General features: G+C 43.5%; 1 protein-coding gene across 3 annotated transcripts; it reads left to right on the top strand.

Annotated features, from left to right (window-relative positions):
* The first annotated feature begins 1,238 nt into the window (after positions 1 to 1,238).
* On the top strand, positions 1,239 to 10,595 carry trim110 (tripartite motif containing 110). Of its 3 annotated transcripts, XR_014380351.1 has the most exons (9): positions 1,239 to 1,723; positions 2,932 to 3,471; positions 3,555 to 3,650; positions 3,794 to 4,027; positions 4,831 to 4,853; positions 4,930 to 5,075; positions 6,067 to 6,338; positions 6,573 to 8,362; positions 9,748 to 10,595. XR_014380351.1 is itself a non-coding variant. In XM_014140800.3 (8 exons), exons 1-8 carry the CDS (start codon positions 1,712 to 1,714, stop codon positions 6,840 to 6,842), a joined length of 1,593 nt encoding a protein of 530 aa, XP_013996275.1. In that variant the 5' UTR covers positions 1,239 to 1,711; the 3' UTR covers positions 6,843 to 8,698. The 3 variants fall into 3 exon arrangements, 2 of the variants coding, with proteins under 2 accessions (XP_013996275.1, XP_013996276.1); XM_014140800.3 differs by lacking the exon at positions 9,748 to 10,595 and having other exon boundaries at positions 6,573 to 8,698; XM_014140801.3 differs by lacking the exon at positions 9,748 to 10,595 and having other exon boundaries at positions 1,241 to 1,473; positions 6,573 to 8,698.
* Positions 10,596 to 19,718: the final 9,123 nt, after the last annotated feature.

The raw sequence follows: 19,718 nt of genomic DNA, 5'->3' as shown, positions 1-19,718 counted from the left end.
GTTCAGGATTCAACTAAAAATATACAGTACATATAGGCCAAGGGTTTCAAGCTTTGGTTGATTTCAAATGGAATCTACAAGTTAATAATAAATATGTTGGATTCACGTCTCCACCTCAAAAAAGAAATCTAAGCGAAAGAATAGGATTAAATCAAATCAAACTGTATTTAAAGGATATTTAAAGTTTGATTTGATTTAGTCCTATTCTTTAACCTAGATTTTTGGTTGAAATGGAGACATGAATCCAACATATCAATTATTAATTTGTAGACAAACTGGAATTAAAGCCAGACTCAGTGGCACAGATGGAGCTATCCAAGCAGCAGAAACATCTCCTTCAAATGTTGATATTTGGTAGTGTTGACAACCAAACACAATTCAATATGACTTTTGCAATACTGTAAATAGCCTATTAACACATTTTATTGTGACGTTGGGACTATAAGGTTCTATCTGCGCAAAGCATAGTTCTGAGATATTGAGCATCAAAGTTTTCACATGCCAGATCTCAAAGATATTTTGTGCTGAATTCTTCTTTCTTAAAATTAGTAAGACATCCATTGCCACATTTTGGGCTTAATGTAACAATACATGTATTCTTATGTATTCATAGAAAGTGTGCATGTTCAGGCTCGCAGGTCTGGAAATCTTCACAATTGCTATAATAATCTGCACAGAATCTCAAAACGTCATTGATCACTTGCAGCATGTACTTTAATGTAGTCTCAATTACAATCCAGGTCATTTGGTTGTGGTATTAGATGAAGCATAGTGATAACACATTAAGTTGTTGTAAAAATTAACAAAATATCCGATATAACTTAATTCTAATGGAAAATCAATGTCAGATTAAAAAAAAGAAAGTCACCGAAATGTGTTATCACTGCACTTTCAACCATTTAAAAGCACAACAAAGTTAAAATGGTAATTTATTGTATTCCCATTTGAACTTTATTGTGCTTTTAAATGGTTGAAAGTGCAGTGATAAAAAAAAGTAACCTAAATGTGTTATCTGACATTGATTTTCCTTTGGAATTTGGTTGTGCTTTTAGATGGTTGAAAGCATAGTGATAACACATTGGGAATTCAACAAACTTTTGGCTGTCTTTTTGAGTGGGTGAAAATAGGCTGGAATCTCACTGATCAACGTATCTACCAAATATTACCCAATTCTCCACGTTTACTGACGTGTTGTGCCCAGTGGGAATATGGTGTTTGCCTACTGGAGAGTTGCTTTCACTCCTCCACTTACTTCATAGCGCTGCAGATGCAGGAAAGGAGATGAGAAGAGGAAGCCTCCCTACAGATTTCAGATGGAAACTCGCTCTCTGAGTTGGTCATGTGACTCAGTGCTCTCAGAGGTCAGTCCCTCTGCTTAAACAGACATAGGTATGGGATTAGCCGGTTTCTACACACAATGACAGGACAACACCTAACGATGGCCACACTCTGACAGCCTTGGGACACAAACAGGTAGGGGGAATCTATACTGAACAATCAGAAGAAAGAAAGAAAGAAAGAAAGAAAGAAAGAAAGAAAGAAAGAAAGAAAGAAAGAAAGAAAGAAAGAAAGAAAGAAAGAAAGAAAGAAAGAAAGAAAGAAAGAAAGAAAGAAAGAAAGAAAGAAAGAAAGAAGAGTTTCATCAGAATGTGTATAGGACAGTTGTAAACCGGAAAGCAGGATCACATATGCAGGCAGGCCGGTAGTCCGGATGACTTCCATTGTGAGTAGATTGCCACACACATTTACATATAAACAAAAACGTAAACGTCCCATGTCTGTCACGAATGTTGAATACAATTATATTTGAATTTACTCTGCCGATTGATTATCCATGGGGTTGGTCCTTCAGTGGGTCGATATTTTGAGACAAAATATCCACATGAAGTATTATTAAACCTACTTCAAAATGCGGGTCTCTGTGTGTGGCAATGAAGATTTGTTTGCTCATGACCTAAGGCACGTGCACAAGACGAAAGCACATGCATGCATACTAACGAAAGTCTTGCAGGTGTTTACGTGGTTTTAAGCATGTGCCGGGTGATATACATTTCCATGCCAGTACCAGCACTCTAAAAAGTCGGGTAAATAATACTTTCCTGTGGATATTTGGTCTAACAAAAATTACCCACTGAAGACCAACTGCACAGACAACCAGTAGAGTAAGATCAAATTACATTTTATTCAGCATTCTGGCTTGTACGGAAACTTTCCATGTTTCTTCAGTGGTTTGTTTCAGACTGTTATACCAAGAATTGGTATCTCAGCCAGATTTTTTAGGCAAGCAGGCGGGCAGGGAGGATGATCCCTTGATCCCTCCATTGCGACAGACAGGGATTGGGATGAGCATCAGGTCAGTGTTACAACTCCATAGGATGAGAATAAACTCAGTGATACGGGTTATACCAGTTCAATACAGAATAAACTGTCCTGTCTGCCACTAAAGACAATGGAAGATCTTGAGGTGTTCTAATAATTGAGGACAAAGGCCGAAGACCTTATAAACAGACTTAATGGTTGATTAGTAGGCAGATAAAGAGACCAGTTGGGCCCGTGTAGAGGACTACACTGAACAGGTCCTGTTCCTAATTCCTAGTATTAGTTTTTACATAAGTGACTTTGTTGTGAACACTCTTAGAAAAAAGGATTCCAAAGGGGTTCTTTGGCTGGGTTTTGTTTGGTTATTTAGAATTATAAATGGTTGAGTATGGGGACAGCCAAAAACACTAGGGTTCTAGATAGCACCTTTTTTTTAAAGAGTGTACTGTAAACGTACCTGTCCCCAGGACTCACCGCTTATAACGGTCATCATGTGGCTTCTAAGACCTGTGGCTTGAAAATAAAATGTTGGGAATTAAGTTGATTTCAACTGCTCATTATTTTTGACAACTTGACACAAATGTTGACATTGTGATGTTTTTGTTTACAAAGGTGCCTTTTCCTTTTTGTGTTCCTGTTGACAAAACGGTTGTCATGGCGTCCCTGGAGGAGGAGTTGACCTGTTCAGTGTGCCGCGACGTCTTCAGCCAGGCCCAGCCCTTGCCGTGCGGCCACAGCTTCTGCCCAGCATGTGTGCGAGACGCCTGGGGCCACGGGGAGGCGGGGGTCAGGGGTCGCTTCACCTGCGCACAATGTCAGGAGGAACAGGGGGTTGTGGCGTGTGACTGCTGCCCCCCTGTGGGGGACGGGGACCAATCTGGGAACGCTGCAGCGGTGAAGACCTGTCTGCGCTGTGAGGTGTCTCTGTGTGCCGAGCACCTGAAGCCCCACCTGGAGCGGCCTGCCTTCAAGACACACCTGCTAGTGGAACCTCTGGGAGACCTGTCCCACCGCAGGTGTCCTGCCCATGAGGAGATGTTCCGCTACTACTGTGCAGACGAGCGGGTGTACGTGTGTGCAGACTGTTTATTGGAGGGTGGCCACGCACAGCACCGGGTTAAAGGACTGAGGAAGGTGCAGGAGGACCTGAAGGTCAGTTAGCGACCTGTAGTTCCTTACAGCTGGTGTTATAGTGTGGCTTTAACAGTTCTAAAGCCGTGTGTATGTTTCCACAGGTCATCCTCCAGAGCCTTCTCCAGAAAGCAGATGAGAAGCTGAATAAAGGTGAACAGATCCTCCAAGAGCACCGGAACACTGACCGCACTATAACAGTAAGTAACCACATACTGTATGCTTATAGCAGTCCATCAATTTACTGTTTGTGCTTATGTTGTCTATCCGGCCTTCTATTCTGCCCTGACGTTGAGTCTTGTTATGACCTTAGTCTTTGGTGGTGGTTGTTGTCCGCCTGCAGGACTTGTCTGCGGCAGATGACTCCCAGGTGGAGCGTATGGGTATAGCCCTGCAGCTGCAGGTGGAGAGGCTGGTGCTGGCCCTGAGGGAGAGCACCAGGAAGGAGAGGCAGCAGGCCGTGGAGCGCCTCCAGAACAACTGCAGCAGGGTTAGAGAGGACCTGAGCCAGACCCAGGACATCCACCACTACCTGGGCTCCTTGCTGGAGGAGACAGACCCCTTCCTGCTCATCTGGGTGAAATGTTTATTAATAACCCTTTTACCAGGTACCAGTATGATCAGAGAGGGGGTTTGAAGGAGCCTATTGGTATCTGGGGATGATTTGGGGACCATGGTAGTAAGAGGAGCCAGTTTGGGAATTCAGCCAGGCTAGTTAACACTCCTAGTTCTGGGGCAAGTTCCATGGGATTATTTGTGACCACTCCAGAGTCAGTTTTGCAATATGGCGATACATATCCAACCTCACAGTAACCATTTCAGGGAGTTATTCTCTGTGCGTTAGACACAACCTTTGAGTAATGTCCAACAAACCAAATAGATCAAAGCCATCATCTCAAACCATTGGATTATACAGTACGTCACTATTCTGGTAATCATTCTAAATCTCAACATTCACCTTTGTACTGTACTGCAATGTTTTAACCACCTACTGTATTTATTTATGAGACAGCATATGTTGTACACTACATAACGGAGGATTTAAACTAATCTGTTTACCTCCCTGTCCATCTGGGGGAGATTGACAGGGCCATTTGTGCAGGATTTGTACGATGGCATTAAAGGCTTTGTGCTTCAATTCATTACCGTCAACGAATGTCTATTTTCTTGAGATGGAAAATTTGATTAACTTTATTAAAGGAATAGTTTGGGATTTTGAACATGAGGCCCTTTATCTATTAACCCCGGAGACTCTGGAGAAGTAGATAAAGGTCTTCATTGCCAAAATCCCAAACTATCCCTTTAACAGTTTTGTGTTATAACAGTGCATTTTAAGTCTTAAAACAGTCCTTGACTCCTTTTCTTTTGTTCTGTCCACAGGCATTTCAATCTGATGACTCAAGGTAAATAAAAAATAGGCACTCGTTAGTATGATATTGTGTGTGATTTATGTCTAACCTGCTGTGCTCTGTTTAACAGGCTGCTTGCGGACCTTAACTGTCCCCAGTTCACTCCTGACTCCCTCAGCCTGGACAGGAAGTATATTATGGAGGATATCGAGAGCAAGTACAGAGAGTTCATCACCGAGACACTGCGCTGTCTCACTGAACTCAAGAGAGAGCTCTGTGAGTGCACAGGCCAAACCTTCAACCAATATATTTGAGATGGGAGGAATTCAGGCTGTTTATTCATTCATATATTTGTTTCCCTCTCTGCTTCGTACAGTGCATTCTGAAAGTATTCAGTCCCGTTTACTTTTTCCACATTTTAAAATTGATCAAATAGTGTTTTATCCTCTACACACAATACCCCATAAGGACAAAGCAAAAACAGGGTTTTCCCCCCCAAAAATGCAACTGAATTAACCCCCCCCCCCCCCCGTCTGGCCACTACCATAAAGGCCTGATTGGTGGAGTGCTGCAGAGATGGTTGTCCTTCTGGAAGGTTCTCCCATCTCCACAGAGGAACTTTGGAGCTCTGTCAGAGTGACCATCGGGTTCTTGGTCACTTCCTTGACCAAGGCCCTTCTCCCCCGATTGCTCAGTTTGGCCGGGCGGCCAGCTCGGAGAAGAGTCTTGGTGGTTCCAAACTTAATCCATTTAAGAATGATAGAGGCCTCTGTGTTCTTGGGGACTTTCAATGCTGCAGAATGTTTTTGGTACGCTTCGAGATCTGTGCCTCTACACAATCCTGTCTCTGAGCTCTATGGACAATTCCTTTGACCTCATGGCTTGGTTTTTGCTCTGAAAAGCACTGTCAACTTTGGGACCTTTATATAGACAGGTGTGTGCCTTTCCAAATCATGTACAACCAATTGAATTTACCGCAGGTGGACTCCCAAGTTGTAGAAACATCTCAAGGGTGATCAAATGGAAACAGGAGGCACCTCAGCTCAATTCCGAGTCTAAAAGCAAAGGGTCTAAATATTTGTAAATAAGGAATTTTTTATTTTTAATATATTTGCTAAAATTTCTAAACCTGTTTTCGTTTTGTCGTTATGGGGTATTGTGTGTTCATTGATAAAGAAAAACTATTCAACGTGGCAAAATGTGGAAAAAATCAAGGGGTCTGAATATTTTTCGAATGCACTGTATGTCTGTTTCTCTGTTTCCATAGTAACAAGTCCGTTGACTCTGGACACTAACTCTGCCCATCCTCTCCTGAGCGTTTCGGATGACCTGCGGTCAGCCATGCGGGTCAAACAGCGCCTTCCATGTGCCACTCACCCTGACCGCTTTGACCACTGGGCTCAAGTCCTGACCGTCCAGACCTTCTCCTCAGGAACCCATTACTGGGAGGTGGAGGCAGAGGGCTTCTGGGACATTGCGGTGTCCTACCGGAGCATCGGGCGAAAAGGGAAGGAGGGCACTGCCTTTGGAAATAACAAGGTACATTATCATCACCCTTCTTCTACATATGGTCTTTAATAATAGGAACAGTTGTGGTAATAAGAGTAGTATTAGATATTAGTTTATTTGATGGTGGAAGCCAAGCCTTTTGGAATTTCTTTGTTAACTGATCGAGGAATTTAATTGGTCTATTTAAATACAACTGACATCACAAGAGGGATTGGTTGGTTTTTCTAATGACTGCTAGATGATGGATGAGGTTTTGATTTGCAGATGTCTTGGAGCCTGACGCAGCAGCACGACAGGAAGCTGGCTGCCTGGCACAACCGCAGGAAGACCCGCCTTTCCAGCCGGATGTCAGGCAACCGTGTGGGTGTGGCCCTGGATTATGGCGTAGGCACAATCACCTTCTCAGAGGTGGGGCCTTCCAACACCCTGACCCACTTGCACACCTTCAGCACCTCCTTCAACCAGCCTGTGTGTCTAGGTTTTGGCCTCTACAAGGCTGAGCTCCACAGCAGAATCTCTATAGTGAGGGTGTGAGGGATCATAGGGACCAGAGAATAAAAATTATATTTCTATAGCTGGGACACCTTCGGGGTGGGCCTCAGGGATGGAGACTTTGTGGGAGGTTTCCTTCTGGAACATCTCCCAGGATCTCATGAGGGATTGGACTATGAACAAAAGAGCTTGTGTGAGCATGAATAATTGTAAGACTACATTCTTACAGCACTCTGGACTTGAAATACTGTGAACTATGACTTTGAATCAGTAAGGAATGGATGTGTATGTCCTACTTTTGTCACAGTTTAGGGGAATTTGAAAGACCCAAGTAACTTGGACCCAAGGCAGAGGGTTTTTTGATCAAATACATCCAAACTACAGGACAATATTCTGAAAGAATTAGAAAAGTACACATTCAGTTGATAGTTCTAGATTATTGTGATGTAACAGCGATGAGAAACTCCCTTTCATGAGTTTGTTTAGACAATTATTTTATGCATACAATAATCAATATGGGCTCTATGTGGCACCCATGTACCAAGCTAAATACCATACATGATGTTGTTAAGAAAAGGGGGAAGGTATGTGGACTGAACCATATTGTAATATAGATTACAAAATCATCAGGCATTAGAAGTTTTCACAAAAGTTAAATTACACTGAGTGTACAAAACATCATGAACACCTTCCTAATATTGAGTTTCACCCCCTTTTGCCCTTAGAACAGCCTCAATTTGTCGGGCATGGACTCTACAAGGTGTCAAAAGCATTCCACAGGGATGCTGGCCCATGTTGACTCCTATGCTTCCCACAGTTGTGTCATGTTGGCTGGATGTCCTTTGGGTGGTGGACCATTTTTTTTATACACACAGGAAACTGAAAAACCCAGCAGTGTGAAAAACCCAGCAGGGTGAAAAACCCAGCAGGGCTACAGTTCTTGACACAGAAACCGGTGCGCCTGGCACCTACTACCATACCCTGTTCAAAGGCACTTAAATATTTTGTATTGCCGATTCACACTTTGAATGGCACACACACAATCCATGTCTCAATTGTCTCAAGGCTTACAAATCCTTACAAATCCTTCTTTATCCCGTCTCCTCCCTTTCGTCTACACTAATTGAAGTGACAGCAATAATGGATCATAGACTGAGCAGGTGAATCTAAGGGAAGGTTATGTCATGAAAAGAGCATGTGTTCCTAATGTTTTGTACACTCCGTTTACGTAGGCTATTATATTGAAAAGTATTCACTTGAAGATGGTCAAGGTATGACCTTCAACAAAATAACCTTCAATATTGAAACATCTCAGATGCAATACTTTCACTGGCACTTTTCATTGTTTGAGAAAAAACGAGTGAGTGCGAGAGCGCGTAGTGGGTCCTCTGGCATGGCCATTTAGATGCCTGTTTCAAAGGGAGGTGTCTGATAATGTAGAATGGGAGAACAGAGAAGAGAGAGGTTACGAAGAATGTGTTGCTATCACTCCATCTCTAAGGACAAATGACTGACTTCAACTGATATGGAAAGCAAGGAGGACACCTTTCAAACTGAAACAGGTGATATCCTCATCTCTTTTTTTTTTATTAATATAAACCTAGACTCCGGGATTGTATTACAGTACTCGGTGAATAAATGCCTAGTTTTGCAAATCCCTACATTACTTGTGTTTAAAATCTCAGATCATTCAGGAAGACTGTTCATCTTCCGACTATTTATTGAATATTGGGGACCAACTCTATAAAACAAACCGTGTTGGGTCTGTGTGAGGGAGTGCGTGGGTGTTTGAAGAGCGAGTGTAAGGTTGTTTATAACCGGGTTAATCACTAATGTCATAGTTTAAAAGGTTGTTTATAACAGGTTAATCACTAAAGTCAAAGAGAGTGTGATCATCAGAGATGTGTCAGTGTCTTTTTACACTTGAATTTAAGAAATGTAGAGAGATTATTTTAGGAAAGGGATTCACATAAACAGAGTATAAAGTCTAAAATGTTGTTCTACAGGTAACTGCCAAAATAAAGGAAACACCAATTTAGTGTCTTAAAATAGGGCGTTGGGCTACGATGTGTTGCCAAAACAGCTTCAATGTGCCTTGGCAAAGATTCTACAAGTGTTGGAGGGATGCGATACCATTATTCCACAAGACATTCCATAATTTGGTGTTTTGTTGATGGTGGTGGAAAAAGCTCAGGGGCCACTCCAGAATCTCCTGTAAGAATCTCCCATAAGATTGTGTAACTGAGACGGCCAAGGCATATTGTGAAACATCAGCAAGTTAAGCAGTCTTCGTCACTAAAGCCACTGCCAAACGTGCACCAACAATCACCCCTCTTTCAAAGTCACTTGAAATCTCTTCTAGCCATGGTAGCCAAAATAATGGGCAAGTGGGCCTGTCCAGCATTTTTATACATGACCCTAAGCATGATGGGATGTTAATTCCACACCTGTGTGGAAGCACCTGCTTTCAATATACTTTGAATTCCTCATTTACTCAAGTGTTTCCTTTATTTGGGCATTTACCTGTATGTATACTATCAATACTGGATGAAGTGCCATCTTCCCTGTGTGATATACAGTAACCATATATTTAGTTGTGAAAAGATAAACACCTGAGGAATTAAGTGAGTAAATAAAAGAGAAGGACAGAGACACTAAGTGATAACATGGTGGGTGAGAGGAGGAGAGGGGCATGTTGAACGTCAGGAGGGAGATAGCACGTGAAAGATGGTCTCAGTGGAGTTGCTCCCCCACTCCCTCTTTCTTTCTCACTACCTCATGGATTGTACATCCTCCCCTGCTCCCCCACTAACAATATTCTCCTCTTCATCCTCCTCTTCATAAGCTTTTCTGGTAGCCAATGCCAAGATTCCTCACAGGTGCCCTTTCTTTACCTTTCTCAATTTATCCCTCCCTCCCTCCCTCCCTTTTTCATTCTCTCTCTCAGGTCTTGTGCAATGAGGAAGTAGATTGGAACACACCCAAATGTCTATTTGTCCTTGCCATCCTGCCCCCTACTGCCGCAGTTGCAAACAAGCACAGAATCCACAGGAGACACATCTGTGAGAACAGAGTGAGTGAGAGAGAGAGAGGAAGGGAAGGACAGACAGATAGTGTGGGGGGAGATAGAGGAAGCGACTGTATGTGTTCTGAATTTGGCCCCTGCTGCTGAACACTAATAACCCCAAAACCTCCTGGTTGTCAGTCCTACCTGTTGACTCACCTGTTTTTATTACTGGGAGAATTCCTACATAGGGTCTACACTAGGTGGGATAAGAGACTGCTGTCTTAGATCAGGGTGTTCGACCAAGTTCAACCAATTGAGGACCCTAATGATCCTGATGAAAATCAGACACAACATCAACAACATTTAGGGCCAGAGTAAGCAAAGGACAGAATATCTATTGATTTAAAAGCCGTACACCTCTTTTGCTTGAGCATGTGTATCTATGTCTTTAAGTAACATTCCTCCATAATTGAATCAATCACAGATTTACATTCAAAACATTGCCAATTAAAAGCATGTATCCCAGGCTGGTTCATCCTTCCAACTTCGAGCCCACAGTGCTGCTAGTGCTCCTAGTGCTGCTGCTCCTATGGGGGCCTCTAGGGGCCCAGGCCCAGAATGACACAGAGCCTATCGTCCTGGAAGGGAAGTGTTTGGTGATCTGTGACTCCACTCCCAACTCTGAGCCAGCGGGAAATCCGCTGGGCATGTCAGTACACTCAGGCACGAGCCGGGTGGCCTTCTCTGCCATCCGCCAGACCAACCATGAGCCCACAGACATGAGCAACTGCACCATGATCAACTACTTCGACCAGGTGAACAAATGCAAAGAAACATTGACCATATGAAGTATCACATCAGCAGGTGAAGTTGACTCATGCCTCCTGATTCTGATGAATTCTCTTTGGTTGTTGATTGATTTCTCTTTGATTGATCATTGATGAATGATTGATTTATGTACCTTACAAAAAGCATGAGCTGGCGCACACCCAGATAAAATTATTGTATGTAGAGGTGCTGACTAACGGTCGAATAAACTATAAGCTATAAAATAAAGAGAGTAGCACACTCTATATAAACTCAGGAAAAAAGAAGCGTCTCTTTTTCAGGACCCTGTCTTTCAAAAATAATTTGTAAAAATCCAAATAACTTCACAGATCTTCATTGTAAAGGGTTTAAACACTTTCTCATGTTTGTTCAATGAACCATAAACAATGAATGAACAATGAATGAACATGCACCTGTGGAACGGTCGTTAAGACACTAACAGTTAGGCAATTAAGGTCACAGTTATGAAAACTTAGGACACTAAAGAGACCTTTCTACAGACCCAGGGTCCCTGCTCATCTGCGTGAACGTGCCTTAGGCATGCTGCAAGGAGGCATGAGGACTGCAGATGTGGCCAGGGAAATAAATTGCAATGTCCGTACTGTGAGACGCCTAAGATAGCGCTACAGGGAGACAGGACGGACAGCTGATCATCCTCACAGTGGCAGAGCACGTGTAACAACACCTGCACAGGATTGGTACATCCGAACATCACACCTGCGGGACAGGTACAGGATGGCAACAAACAACTGCCCGAGTTACACCAGGAACGCACAATCCCTCCATCAGTGCTCAGACAGTCCGCAATAGGCTGAGAGAAGCTGGACTGAGGGCTTGTTGGCTTGTTGTAAGGCAGGTCCTCACCAGACATCACTGGCAACAATGTCGCCTATGGGCACAAACCCACCGTCGCTGGACCATACAAGACTGGCAAAAAGTGCTCTTCACTGACGAGTCACGGTTTTGTCTCACCAGGGGTGATGGTCAGGTTTGCGTTTATCGTCGAAGGAATGAGCGTTACACCGAGGCCTGTACTCTGGAGCGGGATCGATTTGGAGGTGGAGGGTCCGACATGGTCTGGGGCGGTGTGTCACAGCATCATCGGACGGAGCTTGTTGTCATTGCAGGCAATCTCAACACTGTGCGTTACAGGGAAGACATCCTCCTCCCTCATGTGGTACCCTTTCTGCAGGCTCATCCTGACATGACCCTCCAGCATGACAATGCCACCAGCCATACTGCTCGTTCTGTGCGGGATTTTCTTCAAGACAGGAATGTCAGTGTTCTGCCATGGCCAGGGAAGAGCCCGGATCTCAATCCCATTGAGCACGTCTGAGACCTGTTGGATCGGAGGGTGAGGGCTAGGGCCATTCCCCCTAGAAATGTCCGGGAACTTGCAGGTGCCTTGGTGGAAGAGTGGGGTAACATCTCACAGCAAGAACTGGCAAATCTGGTGCAGTCCATGAGGAGGAGATACACTGCAGTACTTAATGCAGCTGGTGGCCACACCAGATACTGACTGTTACTTTTGATTTTGACCCCCCTTTGTTCTGCGACACATTATTCCATTTCCGTTAGTCACATGTCTGTGGAACTTGTTCAGTTTAAGTCTGAGTTGTTGAATCTTGTTATGTTCATACAAATATTTACACATGTTAAGTTTTCTGAAAATAAATGCAGTTGACAGTGAAAGGACGTTTCTTTTTTTGCTGAGTTTATAAACTCCCAGTAAATTATTGGGTAAATCACCAACGTTTCGGCATCACTGTGCCTTCTTCAGGGTGATTTCTATACCACCACTCCCCATCTCTCTTATTCTCCTTTATTAATTCTCTCCCTTTCTCTTCTTACCTCAGATCCTGGTGAATGTGGGCAATCACTTTGACCAGGAGAGCAGTGTCTTCCTAGCCCCCAGAAGGGGAGTCTACATCTTCAACTTCCATGTTGTGAAGGCCTATAACAAGTGAGATACACACCACACATACATATGTAGCATCCACACATGTCTCACATACGGTTAGTTATTTGGCATTGAGACTGTGATTTTTCTTCCCCAGGTTAGTCTGATTGTGAATGGGTGGCCAATGATCTCAGCCTTCGCTGGGGACCAGGATGTGACGCGGGAGGCAGCCACCAATGCAGGCCTGGTGATCATGGAGAGGGGAGACAAGACCTACCTCAAACTGGAGAGGGGAAACCTGATGGGCGGCTGGAAGTATTCCACCTTCTCCGGCTTCTTGGTTTTTCCCTTATAGGGGGACAGTCAGCAGGAGGGAGAGGAGAACAGAGGGAAAGGACAGAGAGAAAAGGGGATGAGAAAGGACAGAGGGAAATACGTAGTGAAAGAGCAATAGGGTGGGAAAACGGTGCGACTGAGAAAGAGATAGGATTTCACGTCTAAGAGAGGCAATTATAGATGAGGGATGGAGCGAAACAGAAAGACGTAATGAACATTGATAGCTGCGGGTATGTGAATTGTCTCATACCGTGTCCAGTTTATGTGTAACTTGTCCTGTAGGATGAAGGATTGAGAGACTATTTTTGTTCAGATACCAGAGTTGATGATGAGCAGTATCTGCAATCAATTTGTATCTTTTTCATTTTCACTTTTAAAAGTAATAAGATAAGTAAATCCTGTAGCCTTTAAAACATGGCAAGACCTGAATACAACATTCGATTGACATTTGGATCTCTGGTATTTTTACCTGTCAATCTGGCCAGCCCCATGGTTTCCTGTTTTGTTTAACCTGTTTTTTAGGTGACGGATTATATTCCCTATTTGCCTGTATGTGTTTTGCAGAGTGCATACTTCTTATGAAGATTTAAACAAGTCATATTAAAATTAATATATACATTTGTCACGACCTGACCCTTGTAAGATGTCATTTTCTATAGTAGAGTAGGTCAGGGCGTGACAGGGGGTGTTTTGGGTGGTTTTCTATTTCTATGTTTAAATTCTAGGTTTCTATTTCTATGTTGTTTTTTGGGATGATCTCCGATTAGAGGCAGCTGATCCTCGTTGTCTCTAATTGGAGATCATATTTAAGTAGGGTTTTTTTCCACCTGTGTTTGTGGGCAGTTATTTTCTATTTAGTCTCTGTACCTGACAGAACTGTATTCTGATCGTTTGCCGTTTGTTATTTTGTCTTTAGTGTTTTTGAGTTAATGAATATCATAATGAGCACTCAACACGCTGCGCTTTGGTCCCCTCTATACGACAGCTGTTACAGAACTGCCCACCACAACCGGATCAAGCAGCGTGCTCGGGAGGAGATGGATACCTGGTCTCTGAACGAGAGGCTAGAGAGGGTAAACTGGACTTGGGGCCAAGTAATAGACAGATATAGAAGCCTGCCAGGGAGGCACGGGAGGCTACAGAAACCCAAATACATTTTTTTGGGGGGGGGGCACATGGAGCAGTCGGCGGAGCCGAGGAGCAAACCAGAGCCAATCCGGGAGAAGAGGGAAAATTTGGAGAAGGGAGAAATGGGAGAGTTATTGAGTTGGTGGAGGACGCATTAGTTTTTCCCAAAGGAACGTGTCGTCAGTTTGGTGCCACCTGAGTCAGCTCCCCGTACTCGTCCTGAGAAGTGTGGAAGTTCTGGAACAAGTGATACCGGCTATACACACCAGGTCTCCAGTACGTCTCAACAGCCCGGTACGTCCTGTGCCTCCTCTCCGCACTCGCCCTGAGGTGCGTGTCATCAGCCCGGTGCCACCTGTACCAGTCCCACGCATCAGACCTCCGGTGTGCCTCCACAGCCCAGTATGTCTTGTGCCTGCTCCTCGCACTCTCCCTCCAGTGTGCTTCCACAGCCCAGTACGTCCTGTGCCTCCTCCCCGCACTCGACCTGAGGTGCATGTTACCAGTCTGGCGCCACCTATGCCTGTCCCACGCATCAGGGGGGGTGTCACATCCTGACCCTCGTAAGATGTCATTTTCTAGAGTAGGTCAGGGCGTGACAGGGTGTTTTGGGTGGTTTTCTAGGTTTAAATTCTAGGTTTCTATTTGTGTTTTTTTGGGATGATCTCCAATTAGAGGCAGCTGTCCTCGTTGTCTCTAATTGGAGATCATATTTAAGTAGGGTTTTTTTCCACCTGTTTGTGGGCAGTTATTTTCTGTTTAGTCTCTGTACAGAACTGTATTCTGATCGTTTGCCGTTTGTTATTTTGTCTTTAGTGTTTTTGAGTTAATGAATATCATAATGAGCACTCATCACGCTGCGCTTTGGTCCCCTCTATACGACAGCCGTTACAACATTAGCTCTTTAGAAGTACTATGTGAATTAGATTATTATTTTTGTTTTATGCATGTTACAGATTATCAATATTCATTCTTGTGTTCTTCATTGAACCAGTATCATGACGGCTGTTTGTAAATATAGCTCTCACCACCAGAGTTGGCATGATGGCAGGGCATTGGCAAGTGTGGAGAGCATTAGCATAGTGAATAACGGATACTCCTCATAGGGCTAACAGTCATGCACAAACAGATGGAGGCTTTGGCGAGCACACAAGCACGTCTTCGCCGGACTCCTGTGGATCAAGTGTGGTGTGCTGTCACAACTAGTCAGTCACGCTTCCCTAGTTAGGGGTTCAGCAGCTAAGCTGGTGAAACCCTATTGTATTTGTTAGCGTTTATTATTATTAGAGGTTCAGCAAGCATAGGCTCTAAAGACCTATTTTTATTATTCCAGTTCATTATTAGAATGTATATTTCCGTGAGATGGTAATGCCTACAAAGGTGCAACTTAACATGATGGTAAAGTCCCGTCTGCCACGCACTCTCTTGCAATCCCATGCCAATTGGCCAGATGGTGGCACTATAACAAGCGATTAAAATGCAAACTTTGGAAGATCACGCCCCTCACAACGTGACCTACGGTCATGAAATTCGGTATAGAGGTCTCTTTCTTCACAAGAAAAACCTTTTCCTCAAGGACCCATAACGTCCGCCATGTTGGATTTTTTGCCATTTAGAATTTTGTGAAAAGCACTTAAAATTCTACTACTCTGGCACCGAATGACCAATCTACAAGTAACTTGATACATGTCATGTATTGACCAAGGTCTCTGAAAGCAACATCTTTCCAGACTATACTCAACCTATGCAAGCACATTCAGATCAACCCCACAGTGACGCTATAACTGGCACATGTTTATATCACTTGATCTGTTTGACCGAGTGAAATTTGGCACACAAGCTCAGGGACATGCATCTAGCTAACCTCTAAAGCATGGTTTAGTTTGGTTTCAAGCTCTTTGCTCATAGTGGCCATATTGTTTGATCTAGAGTCTTGAAAATGTTGCGTTTAAAAACATGGGTACATGCTGTAGATGCTATGTACCAAATGTGGTGCTGATCGGTCCCAGGTCCTCAAAATCATTGGAAATGTTCCAAAATACCTCAAGCATATTATATTGCATGATCAGTTTGATTTTGAGTTCTGATGTTTGTCAAGTGTGATAAATAGTACAGAAGTAACTTGTCATAGGGAAATCCGTAAACATTTTCCTGGTGGTGGCACAGTGGACACACAGCTGAACCCCGGCAACGCAGCATTAATTATTATTCCTCTACTTCTGTAAAGACAAATTAAAATGCAAATTCCTGTGAGATTATAAGGCCTAGGAGGATGCAACCTGGTATGATGGTAAAGGTCCAAGGGCCACACCCTCCCCTGCAATGTCTTGCCAGTAGGCCACATGATGGTGCTATAACAATCGATTAAACATGTAAACTTTGAAAAGGCACGACCCTCACCGTTTGACCTAGTCATGAAATTCAGTACGTAGATCCCACTCCTCACAACGAACAAATTTGCCTCAAGGACCCATAAGGTCTGCCATGATGGATTTTCCGCCATTTTTTATTTTGTGAAAAATACTTAAAGCTTCTCCTCTGGCACCGAATGACCGATCTGTATGTAACTTCATATGTGGCATCTATGTACAAAGTTCTCCCAACACAACATTTTCCAGATTAGTACCTAAAACAACATGGCCGCTATTGACCAGTAAGCATTCACATGGGCGTGGTCTGGCACATAATTGCATATAAATCAGTCACGGATATTCATATTGTAACAAAACTTGGTACACATTCCAAACACTGAAGACTCGACATATTCAAGCATATTGACCACACAGTGGCACTATAAAGGGCATATGTTTATATATCTTAATCTGTTCGATTCAGTGATTACATTTGGCACACATGCTCAGGGATATGAGTCTAGCTAACCTGTAAAGTGTGGTTCAGTTATGCCGCATGGTGGCGCTGTTGGACATGAAAAAACATTCATGCAAGCTCATTGGCTCATAGTGGCCATATAGTTTGAGTTAAAATCCTGGAAAATGTTGCGTTTAAAGACATAGGGACAGAGATGATGGATACCAAATTTGGTGACAATCGGTCCAGCGGTCCTGAAGAAGATGTTTAAAGTAATCAACATCATTGAGGTATTTTGGACCATTTTCAAAAGTTTAAAACAGAACGGGAAACTCCAGTCGTCAGGGGCTGGAGAGATGTCACACTTTTTCCTCATCCTTACCAAACATAGCATATTAAAGTAATTGCATTCTAAAGTGAAGATCATGATTAGTTGATTATTGTAATCAGGTGTGTTAGCTGGGGCTGGGGCAAAAGAGTGACACCAATCAGGCCCCTGAGGACTGGAGTTGCCCATACCTGCTTTGAAATGTCATTGGAGACAGACTATTGAGTCATGCCTAGACGGGATACAGTTTTTGTCCCCCCAAAAATGTGTGCCTTTTAGCTAACCCTAACTATTCTCTTAACTCTTTAGCTACCCTCCAAGTTCATCATTAAGATCGGGGCCCTGGGTCTGAACCCAGCACTGTGCAACTGGGTCCTGGACTTCCTGATGAGCCGCCCCCAGGTGGTGAAGGTAGGAAACAACACCTCCACTTCACTGATCCTCAACACAGGGGCCCAACAACGGTGCGTGCTCAGCCCTCTCCTGTACTCCCTGTGCACACATGACTGCATGGCCACACACGCCTCCAACTCAATCATCAAGTTGCAGACAACACAACAGTACTAAGCCTGATTACCAACAATGACAAGACAGACTACAGAGATGAGGTGAGGGCCCTGGGAGTTTACTGCCAGGAAAATAACCTCTCACTCAATGTCGACAAAACAAAGAAGCTGATCGTGGACTTCAGGAAACAGCAGAAGGAGCACGCCCCTATCCACATTGACGGGACCGCAGTGGAAAGCTTCAAGTTCCTCGGCGTACACATCACTGACGATCTGAAATGGTCCACCCACACACGTGGTGAAGAAGGCGCAAGAAGGCTGAAGAAATGTGGCTTGTCACCTAAAACCCTCACAAACTTTTACAGATGCACAATTGAGAGCATCCTGTCGGGCTGTATCACTGCCTGGTACGGCAACTGCACCGCCCTCAATCGCAGCGCTCTCCAGAGGGTGGTGCGGTCTGCCCAATGCATCACCAGGGGGAAAATACCTGCCCTCCAGGACACCTACAGCACCCGATGTCATAGGAAGACCAAAAAGATCATCAAGGACAACAACCACCCGAGCCACTGCCTGTTCACCCCACTATGATCCAGAAGGCGAGGTCAGTACAGGTGCATCAAAGCTGGGACCGAGAGACTGAAAACAGCTTCTATCTCAAGGCCATAGGACTGTAAAATAGCCATCACTAGGTGGCTTCCACCCGGTTACGTAACCCTGCACTTTGGAGGCTGCTGTCCAATATACAGACTATAAATCACTGGCCACTTTAAACATGTTTTCATATTTTTGCTTTACTCATCTCATATGTATATACTGTATTCTATTCTACTGTATTTTAGTCTATGCCACTCCAACATTGTTCATCCTAATATTTATATATTCCTTAATTACATTCTTTTACTTTTAGGTTGTGTATATTATGTGTATTGTTGTGAATTGTTAGATATTACTGCACTGTCGGAGCTAGAAACACAAGCATTTTGCTACTCCTGCAATAACATCTGCTAAACATGTGTTTGTGACAAATAAAAGTTGATTTGAACCTGCTGCATAAATTCTCTTAAACCTACCACCTTCGGGGTGGATGGTAGCCTAGTGGTTAGAGTGTTGGGCCAGTAACTGAAAGGTTGCTGGATCAAATCCCTGAGCAGACAAGGTAAAAATCTGTCGTTCTGACCCTGGTAGGCTGTCATTGTAAATAAGAATTTGTTCTTTTTGACTTGCTTAGTTAAATTTAAAAAAAGTATACAATGAAAAGTTATCTTTGACAAAATATGTATCCCTTCTAGAAAAACTCACTATTGGGGAAGTAATTATACCCAGGTGCCACATCAATATCATCTCCTAAATTGTGATCATACACGACTGTAATAAAGACCATTTGGAACAAAGCCACAAACATACAGGGGGCTGGCTTACTTCGGTAGAAAGTAACCAATGGTAGTAACGCATTACAAGTAATCCGGATTACGTGGTTACGTAATCAGACTACCGCAGTGTGCTTTGTCTGTTTCCACAAATTGCTGTCTCGCTCTAAATGCAACACATTGTACGGAAAAATTGTTAAAAATGGATACCGGTATGGATACCAGTACTCTTGCCACATCTTTCCACGTCTGGCGATATCGACAACATTTTATTTTCAAGGAAGTAAAAGACAAGAATATAATCGTTCAATGTGTTCTATGCAAACCCAAAATCCGAATGCTGTCTACCTCCAAGAACTCGACATCAAATCTGAAGAAACATTTAGAGGTTAGTAAATGCTTTCAATTAACACGTTGTATGGCGTGTTAAAAATGCAGATAGTTTATAAAAAATGTAGCCAAAGCCCGTATCAACTTTATATACCAGCTGTGGCCTAGCTACGACTCTGCTACCATCTCTTTCCCAATAAAGAATGAAGGCTTCACTGTGTTTTGATTGGGTGGCGGTGTATTTCGTCCAGCCCATAATACTGACATTTCATTGGTTCCCTCGTGCGTCGCCATACCCCCCAAATACAATAACACGATCAGACAAAAAAGTATATTGGAAATGTAATTCGAACATTCTTAAACATTGCAATACGTTG

Source organism: Salmo salar, chromosome 14 (assembly GCF_965601325.2).
Source record: "Salmo salar chromosome 14, fSalSal1, whole genome shotgun sequence".
Lineage (NCBI taxonomy): Eukaryota > Metazoa > Chordata > Actinopteri > Salmoniformes > Salmonidae > Salmo > Salmo salar.
The sequence above is the reverse complement of the archived record's forward strand: the minus strand, read 5'-3'. Positions and strand labels throughout refer to the sequence as shown.

Bases quoted from the DNA above. Each gene is read 5' to 3' on its own strand.
- trim110 (XM_014140800.3), top strand. The intron at 5,076-6,066 runs GTGAGTGCACAG...CTGTTTCCATAG, and splicing joins TGAACTCAAGAGAGAGCTCT to TAACAAGTCCGTTGACTCTG. The intron at 6,339-6,572 runs GTACATTATCAT...TTTGATTTGCAG, and splicing joins CTGCCTTTGGAAATAACAAG to ATGTCTTGGAGCCTGACGCA.